The sequence below is a fragment of the Protobothrops mucrosquamatus genome, unplaced genomic scaffold (assembly GCF_001527695.2).
Source record: "Protobothrops mucrosquamatus isolate PMUCROS unplaced genomic scaffold, P.Mucros_1.0 scaffold175, whole genome shotgun sequence".
NCBI classification, from domain to species: domain Eukaryota; kingdom Metazoa; phylum Chordata; class Lepidosauria; order Squamata; family Viperidae; genus Protobothrops; species Protobothrops mucrosquamatus.
The window spans coordinates 332,578-342,545 of NW_015386535.1; the positions used below are offsets into that span (position 1 = coordinate 332,578).

A 9,968-nucleotide genomic window follows, 5' to 3' on the forward strand; every position below is an offset into this window, starting at 1 on the left:
GACCAAACAGAGCAAAGGACAAGGACAAAAATTGATTGGCCATCTGCACTTCAGACCACCCCTCAGTTTTACAGGAAGACAATTTTCTTCTATGTCATGAACCAGCTGGGCTCCTACCGCCTCAATTTGGGGACAGAACATCAGTTTCTCCCTTCCTACCTTTATGAAGGAGAAAGGAAAGGAAAGGAAACCATAACAGTTCTATATTGAACTTTTTGATAGTCCTGCCATCACACCTCAGCTGATCAATAAGAGGTTCATTTTGATTAAACATCATGATGTCTGGAAGAGCCCTCTGTGTTTTTCTATGCACTTTTGTTGGATAGTTGCTTTAACTAACGATCTTTTTGCTTTCCTTATGGCTCTCAGACCTGCAGGTTTGATTTCTATGTTTCTGTGTCTATGCTACGTGTTATCTTTGCATCACTGTCAACACTCTATTTATTCTCATCATCATCATTCTCATCGTCATCATTCCTGGTTTAGTGCTGGTTTGTGTCTGGCTAGCAAACTATACCTTGTGCCATAGCCTTCACAGACTGAATGGTGACCGCCCTCAGAAGCACCTAAGCATCTAGGGAATGGGAGGGGCAAGCATTTTTAGGGTAAGTGATCTTTTGTCTTGTGTTTTGGTTTGCAGGGCAGTGTAGCAAAGCTTTCTACATCCAATGGCATGATTTTGTGATCTTCAAAATTTGCTCCTGGTTATTTGCTCACAATTCATGTTTGATTTTTTTTGGGGGGGGGAAATCATGATTTCCCCAAGCAATGAAAGTTCTATATAGGAATATTATTGTCCACAACTTTGCTAGGTGGCTTAGACGGGGAAATAGTAATTTCTCAACATCATTTGCTAAATTTCATGGCTGAGCAGAGATTTCATGAAACTGTTCATGGAGGGTAAATATAACGCTATTGTTCTTTTAAAGTTTGCAGTGATTTAAGAAAAGAACATATGCATGCTGTTCAAACTCTCCATAAATGGATCAGCATATGTAAATTGTAGCAATAAAGTCTATAAAAACAGAATATTAATCATGGGCCCTTAAAAGATATGCTAAAGCAAATGTATAGAATACAGCACATCTTAGCTGACGAGGGTAGTTCATTTGCAACCCCTGTTCTGAGGAAGCCCTCTTTAATATTTCTGTACAGAGAGAAAAGCACATTTCATTAAAGCACTGGAATCAATTTAGTTTAGAATCAGTCATCTTTCCCACAGATGCCCTTTTTCTCAGCTCACAGGTATGTTTTTGTTTATAAATACTGCTTATACAGTAAAAAGATGTAGAATACAAAGACTTTTTAAAAAAATAAATAAATGGCACAGTAAGAATGGATATATGTAGAATGGCTTGCTAGTAATTCACTTAGGAAAAGATCCTTGAGGAAAAATGGATCAGGAAGAACAATACACTTGTCAGCAATTCTCCATAATTTTATGTGCTACTGAATTTGGAAGTCTTTTTCTCTTCGTTTTGTACTTTTTAGGAGCGGTGAAAGTGAAGGCTACTCTAAACAGGGAACTGGTGGCCACCTATGATGTCACAATCTCTGTCTATGATAATGCTAGTGATGTGCTTGAGCGCTCAGTGAGTGTGCCAAATGGTGAGACATTTTCTACTTCAGATTAGATTAATAGTGATGTTAATATTTTTTTTAAAAAAAGAGAGAGACAGCAAACTGCTTAATATTCATGTTTTCAATATTACTTGTCTTGTACTTCCCTCTCTCTTGCAGCCAAGCTGACAGTAAATATTTTGGATGTCAATGATAACACTCCTTGGTTCCGCCCTTATGGGGCAACATTTTTCACAGAACGGATACTAGAAGGAGCCACCCCAGGGACTACCTTAATATCTCTGTCGGCTGTAGATCCTGACAAAGGTGTTAATGGGCAGATCACATATCAGTTGCTCAACCTCTCCCATGAGGGATATGTCCAGCTTGAAGACAGCTCAGCAGGTAAGACCTAAGAATTGTTGTTCTTACCAGGATATTTTTAAGAGAAGGAAGATGACTCTTCATATGGAAATTTAAAATTAAATTACTTTGAAAACGAATGTACTGATTTATTTCATATTTATTTTTGATAGCGCAGATGATGTCTTTGCATAGACAGCCAGAATCATCCCCCTTTTGTAAAGTATTAAGACAGTGGTGGCGAACCTATGGCACGGGTGCCAGAGGCGACACTCAGAGCCCTCTCTGTGGGCACGCGCACCGTCGCCCCAGTCCTAGACCTTCAGCTGGGTTTTATAAAACCTTTTCGCTTTAGGCCTCCGCCGCCGTGTGCAAAAAAAAAAAAAAAAGGTACAATCAGTCAATCAATTTCAACTCACGGGGAAAAAAAAAGATCTTGCAAAGTTGGAATTGATTGATTGAACTTTTTAGTCCCACCCAGTCTGCCGTTACCACCGCAGCCACGCCCACTCAATGGGCCACATCCACCCGACACTCGACGATGCATAAGTGGGTTTTGGGTTGCAGTTTGGGCACTCGGTCTCTAAAAGGTTCGCCATCACTATATTAAGAAGTTTATTAATGGATGCTAAAATGGGCTGGAAAATTAATTGGGGTCAGGTCTGGATTTGAGGGGTGGCATTTAGGAATCTCAGAGCTATAGAGAGGGAACTTTTTGAAAGAATCATGAAAAAAGTTAGTGACAAACCACTTCCCTATTGTTGCCAGGAAAACTGTAGGACATATAAAATCACCAGAAATCAAGGAAAACCTATTATGAAAGTAAAACTGAATGATGGAGGATCTTGAACAGCTAAGCTGCATCCGATTTCAATTTTGGCTTTTGTTCTTATCCAGCCATGCCACCTTTCTATTTTCATCAAATGTATTCTTGTGGAGTCAGACTTTCACAACTGAGTATTTAGGCCAATCTTTTTTAAAATCTTTTTTTTTAAAATGAGTACGCAAACATCTCCCAAACTCTTATCAAGGATGCTACATCATTCGTTGCCTTCTTTTTTAGTTACAACCAAAAATTAAACTTGTGGAACTTGGACAATAATTAATTTTTGGTTCATTTTTTGGGGTGGGTGGGTGAATATATAATCTTTACATGGGCTTTATGATGTAGGAATATGTATAAAAGACATTAACCTACAATAAAATGAAGGTTAATGGTTCAGGATCATCTGTTTCCCGATATTAAATATGAGAATAATTTTCTGGTTTCCTTATCCCAAATAGTCCAGAATATTTATTTTAAAAATAATCCCAAGTGCTTTAACAGCATACAGTATCATGCTTTGATATTCTCGCAGCAGAACCTAGATATGTATAAAGTCCTTCTATCCTTTTAAGTATATTGTAGAAATAGAATGAGGGTACAGGACCTATTTCATAGAAGGATCATGGACAGTAACAATCTTCATGTTTGCCTGATCACTCTTAGGAAAGGTAATTTCAAACCGAACAGTTGACTATGAAGAGGTCCATTGGTTGAATTTTACTATTCGGGCCTCAGACAATGGGACTCCACGGAGATCAGCTGAAATACCAGTTTATCTAGAAATTGTGGATATCAATGACAACAATCCCACGTTTAGCCAGCCATCTTACCAGGTGAATTAAAGCAAGAAATATTTATGAGAAAATAGGAGTAAGAGACAGACTGGGGAAAGGGACATTGTGTTCTTCTCAATTATTTTTCCTGTTTGAAATACTTTTCTTTTTGTAGCCCTGTGGTTGAAATCTAGGGTTAGATGATCAGGATCACACTAGGTATTTTGGCAGAGGGAGGGAAATATAATCAATGAATGTGCTGTATATCAAAAATAAGCAATGCAGTGGCTAAAGTTTTATCATAGTTCTACCAAATTGCATTAATTATACATTGCAGCATGGGTGAAATTGTTGTAAGAACTTAAAGGTACAAGAATTGACTTGCCAACTCCAAATGTTTAGAACCTCCTTTGATGAGACAAAAGCTCTTGAGAAATGTAGTAGCAAGACGTAATGTTGAAACAACTTCCTTATTGTCTGTCCCCTCCATCTGGTGATCAGACTCATACTGTCTCTGAAGGACAATTGTTTTCATGGCCATACAGTATCTATTAGGCTTTGATAGACTTACGGTTATCTTCACGCGTTTGTTTCATCTTTTTAAAAGCAGTTTTTAAAGTTGGTACTGTAGTATTTACTATTGTAATTAGCAGATTAGCTGGTTGGTTGTGTGAATTATAGATTGAGTTTATCATACCATTGTAATAATATTAGTTAAGACAATATACCATGTCATATTATTAATTTACTTATCCATTGTTTTTCAAATAGGAGGATTCATCTAAATCATTAATTAAATGTATAAAACTTTATTTTAAAAAATTAAAACATGCTGACTGGGGGATTCTGGGAGCTTAAGTGCATGCTTCTTAAAGTTACCAAGTTTGAAAAACATTGGTGCAAAGTAACATGACACAAAGAGAAAAAAGGGAAATTGCAGAAGGCAAAGAAAAGCATTCTTGTAATGTTATCTGAATCTGATAATGAATTTTTTGGACTTCTTATTCCAAGTATTTAGGAAAAGAGGAACCCAAAATAAATTGTTGGTAAACAGTAATGAACAATTGTTACTTATTTATTTAGAGAATTTATATGGCCGCCCGCTCACTTTCAGTAATTCTAGATGGCTTACAAAAAATTAAAAACTCAATATACAAAGAATAAAAACAATAACCTCCTGGTGACCACAAGCAATCAAACTAGCCAGTTGATGGGCTCCATCCCACTCTGGTTTCCCCAGGTCCTGTTGGCAAAACCAGGTCTTTAGGGCCTTGCCTAATATCTGCAGAGATGATGTTCCAAAAGGAGGGAGCCACAAAGGAGAAGGCCCTTCTCTGCTTCTGCCAGGATTGGGGACTGCAACATTCCCTGCCACCCTGCTCTGATGGATCGGGTGGATGTAACTGGGAAGAGACAGTCCTTCAGATAACGTGGTTGCAAGCCATGGAGGGTTTTAAAGGTGACAACTAGCATCTTGAATTGCACCTCTAATTGTATATTAGAAGCAAGGCAAACTCTGAACAAGATTGCTTCTCAGGATAGTGATCCTAGTTTTATTTACTCACTCTTCTGGATGAGAAGACTTCCAAAGTGCCTTCCAGCCCTATGATTTTATAGCCTAATCACTCAGGAAAGCTGCTTAACTTATATAGTAATTGAGTATATGAAATAGTATGATGCACCTTTATAATAATATGTATAACCACATCTGACTAGTGTTTTCCTCTTTTTTTTTTACAGAAGCCTGTCTTTGAGGACGTTCCCCTAGGGACCATCATTTTGAGGGTTCGAGCCACAGATGCCGATTCTGGACGCTTTGCTCAAATTCAGTATAGCCTAGGAGATGGAGAGGGGAAATTTGGAATTAACCCCAACACGGTATTAAGACCTTATAAGAGCCCTGGGCTAGAAAGATAATGCTTTGTACAATCATTTGACCCTCTCTTCTTTGTGCCAGCCTCTCAAATACTGGAATACTGCTATCATGTCACCCCTATTTCTTCTTTTCTTTAGACTAGCCAAACCCAAGTCCTGCAGCCATTCTTCGTATGTTTTAGTCTCCAGGCCTTGGATCATCTTAGTTGCTTTTCTCTGAAATTTTTCCAAGGTCTCAACATCTTTTTTTGGAGTATGGTGACCAAAATTGGTTGCAGTATTCTAGGTGTGGTCTTACTAGGGTTTTATACAGCGGTACTAATACTTCATGTGTTCTTGATTCTATGCCTCTTTATACAACTCAGGATTGTATTAACTTTTTTGGCTGCTGCTGCACATTGTTGGCTCATAGTCAAGTGATCATCCACTAGGACTCCAAGGTCCCTCTAACAGTTACTGTTTTTGAGCCCAGCTGTGAAATTCTGAGAGTTCCCATCCGACATAGTTATGTGATATCATTTTCTGATAACATTCTGAAGATTTTTGTGTGTTTCAGGGAGATATCTACATTCTATCAACCTTAGATCGAGAAAAGAGGGATCATTATACCTTAACTGCAGTAGCTAGAGACAACCCAGAGGATATTTCTAGTAATCGCCGAGAGAACTCTGTGCAGGTAACCAACTTGTAATAAGGAGAATTTGCTCTGTGTTTTCCAAACGCTAACAAGGTAGCCACTGTTTTCGTCAGATGGAGCTTTCCTTATACTTATTTATGTCTACGTCATAAATCCCTCTTCAAATAGTAAGTTTCTATATTCCATAGAACAATATGGAGAGGAAGAAGCACCAATATGTTGGTGAATGCATGGATACCCAGAGCAGAAAGGGCTGGAATTACAAAAATTAAATAAAGCAAAGGAAAGAGAAAGAGAGGAACAGGCTCAGGGCAGTCACAGGAGGTTTAAAAACATCAACACGGTGCATGAAGTATGTGATGAAAGGTCTACCCTTTTTTATGCACATGCGGTATGTATGACACAGGTTTAAAAAGGCAGGACTTCAGTTGTATGGTTGCATCTACCATATCTGACCCTACTTTGGAAGTTCCCTTAGGGCAGGCTATAAATTTATACCAAAAAAACAGAAGTTGTGACATATAATTAATAACATAAGAATATGTAGAAACTGCAAGCAAAGACAAAAAACATGTGAAGAATATCATATTAATACCAAAAAACATTTGTGTTCCTCTTACATGATTTTGCTTGACAGTGCTGATACTATAATATAAAATATATCCATGGGGAAGCAGCAATTACAGGTAGTCCTCAACTTACGACTCGTTGCTTAGTGACTGTTTAAGTTATGATGAAAGGAAGTTAACAATGAAAGGAATTTACAACCTGTTTCTGAAGTTCCAACGGCTACCCCTCCCCCTTGTTCACACAATCACACTTTGGGTGCTCAGCAACTGACCCACATTTATGGCTGTTTGCAGCATCCCTTACTCACAGGTTAGTGATTGATGATTTTTTTGCCGAACACTGGGAGTTCACTTCCGGTTTTCAACAAAAATGCCCTACAGGGAGCCATGGGTCTGCTCTACACCCTCCAATTCACTTAACAACCGTGATGATTCCCTTAATGAGCACTGCAAAAAAGATAATAAAATCTGTTTGGACATGTGATTACCCATTTTACAACTTACAACCTTAATGGGCAGGCTCCATTACAGTTGTAGGTCGAGGACTACCTGTGTGACATTCCAGTACCGTAAGGATTTCCCTGATCCCAATATAGGCCTGTTTTTTTTCTGTGGAGAGTTGTAGTGTTGCAGAGAAAAAACTAATTATGTGCAAATAGTAGACTGTCTGAAGCAAGTAGGCCAGGGCAGAACCAGAATGGGGAGGAGACCTTTTTGTCTCTTCCTGGCATTCCTTCTTTTTCTGCTAGGTCAATCTTCTTAATCAATCTCCTTATCAGCAGGCAGTGGGGAGGGAACAAAATTTATTTGCCAGAGATTCAAATACATTACTTCCAATACTTGCAAAGGACTTTTAAGGGTGCATGAAATGAAGTTGGAAGCCAAGGAATATTCTTTTACAACTTATAAAAAAAACCCAACAATCTCACTCAATAAACACTCTTGCATCAGCTTGATATTTTCCAAATTTTGCAACTTTCAGTGTGCGGACTTCAATTCCCAGAATTCTTAGCAAAGGTTTACTGACTGTAGAATTCATACATGTGAATGTCTGGAGTTTATACATTTGGAAATTACCAAGTCTTAAAAGTGCTGGTTAGTGGATGCAGTGTTGTTACACTATACTGAAAGGATGGCAATTCCATTTCAGTGTTGTCCTTCAGTCTTCCCAAGGTCTTCTTTTCTTGTAATTTCTTTGTTGATTTGTGGTGATTTCAGGTGTTAATTACAGTTTTGGACATTAATGACTGCCGGCCCCAGTTTTCCAAAAAACAATATAGCACCAGCATATATGAAAATGAGCCAGTTGGGACCTCTGTCATCACAATGACTGCTGTTGACCTTGATGAGGGAGACAATGGAGTGGTAACATTCAACATTGAAGGACCTGGAGTCGGTGTGTATCTCTAGTAACAAACAAAAGATCTGTCCAAAAAGATGATTGACAAATCATAGAAATCTTAATGGTTCAAACACTAGTTGCATATTTTTCGGTTTATCAAAAGTAGTCAGTTTTTAACTACAGAGATACAAATCAGTGCACCATAAGACATATTTGCATTGTGTGCTTATTAGTATTACTAATATAAATTTTAAGTTTTATGATGCATATGTTGCTTTCCTTTGCCCCAATCCCTACATTGCAAATAGGTTATTGAGTGTTGGTGATGGGGCTTTCCAACAGATGCCCTTCTCTCCTACATTTACCTAATTTACATTTACTAATTGTTTACTAATGGAGCACAGAAAAAATCCTGATACTGGTTTCATGCCCACTCATTGGCATGAAATGTAATAGTATTTCCCTACTAACTAACTAGTTGAAAGTGACTTGGTAGAGAAGAGCAAATTTCTTGCACAGTCTGGGATCTTGAAAGTTAAATCTGGTTTGAAAACAAGATCTGATCTGTAGATCTTGCAAATAGTCCTCTCCACTTGAAAACCCACATCTGCACTCCAGTTAGTCTTTAACATGGGTTGCTTTCTTTATACTGGAACTGATTTAAAGCTTAATTATTTGTCGAGGAGGTGTTTTTCTGGACCATGTCTGAATGTTGACAATCGAAATGCATTCAGAAATGCATTTCCTTATTTATAATTTACAATAAAATCAAAAGAACTGAAAAATAACAGGGAGGACAACTTAGCCAATCAGTAAGGTTTGTCAAGCATTGCTCTTTAAATGTTAAAAATGTAGGATTGGTTTCCATTTTTCCATATGAATAGTGGCAGATAGAGCAACACAAAAATTATTTCTACAAAACATACAGTATAATGGTCAATTAATTTTATTATGGGGATTCAGTATATTGTTAGAATGGTTATTTGTGCAGCAACATTTAACATGAGTGCCTTGTTATATAGCATCATAGATGCTTTGTTTGCATAGTAATTCATTCTTTTTAACTCCAGGCTTCCAGCAATTTTTCTTGTTTATGTTGGGCCATTAATAACAAAAAAGCCCCCTGCAATCATTCAGTGTGGTGCTTCACTTGCAAGCAAACTGAGCCACTGAATCTGAAGCAGCCACGGTTCAGTCAGAGGTCATGACTGAACATGCATCAATCACATCACCTGGAAGTATCTTCAACACATGTATAAATATGTGGAAGTGTGGGTATGTGGGTCCTTGTATGGCAGGGGTCTTCAAACTTGGCCCTTTTATGACTTGTGGACTTCAACTCCCAGAATTCCTCAGCCGGGCACGCTGGCTGAGGAATTCTGGGAGTTGAAATCCACAAGTCATAAAAGGGCCAAATTTGAAAACCCCTGTTGTATGGTCTTCCAAGTATCCAACCAGGATTTCAGATAGTCCCAGTTACTTCACAAAGCTGAGGAGCAGGTCCAGAAGCTCTCTTTAAACTGCCTCACTGAAAAATTTGCACCGCTGTACTATAAATCGTTTTTTTGTAGATTTCATGCCATATCTAAAGTGAGCCATATCTCTTCTGTCTTCAGAGGCCTTCAAAATTCATAAAGATTCAGGGCTTGTCACAACGCGCAGACGTCTACAATCCTATGAGAGGTTCAACCTAACTGTAGTAGCTACTGACAAAGGAAGGCCACCACTCTGGGGGACTACAATGTTACAACTGGATGTTATTGATATCAATGACAATCGACCAATATTTGTCCGCCCTCCCAATGGCACCATTCTGCACATTAAAGAGGTAAATCCTCATGTAGGTTTTCTCATACTTTTAATATGATGCAGCAATCCAGAGCTAAGCTACTATAGTTATTTCCAGATAAGAACAAAAGCAATTTTCTTTGCCTTTCTCACCTTAACTAATCAAACAACCTAACTAGGCTCTTGACTGTATGGAGAACCAGAAACAATACATGGGAATCCAGTTTTGGTCACC

The 9,968-nt window shown here is 38.2% G+C and overlaps 1 protein-coding gene across 1 annotated transcript in view; it reads left to right on the plus strand.

Annotated features, from left to right (window-relative positions):
• CDH23 (cadherin related 23) overlaps positions 1–9,968 on the plus strand; it is a gene marked incomplete at its 5' end in the record, with an annotated part of 322,097 nt that overhangs the window by 288,555 nt on the left and 23,574 nt on the right. The window contains 7 exons of the mRNA XM_015813612.1: positions 1,492–1,608; positions 1,741–1,965; positions 3,413–3,582; positions 5,263–5,400; positions 5,954–6,073; positions 7,822–7,999; positions 9,562–9,773. Of these exons, the coding sequence (XP_015669098.1) occupies positions 1,492–1,608; positions 1,741–1,965; positions 3,413–3,582; positions 5,263–5,400; positions 5,954–6,073; positions 7,822–7,999; positions 9,562–9,773 (1,160 nt within the window). The remainder of the gene's footprint in view (positions 1–1,491; positions 1,609–1,740; positions 1,966–3,412; positions 3,583–5,262; positions 5,401–5,953; positions 6,074–7,821; positions 8,000–9,561; positions 9,774–9,968) is intronic.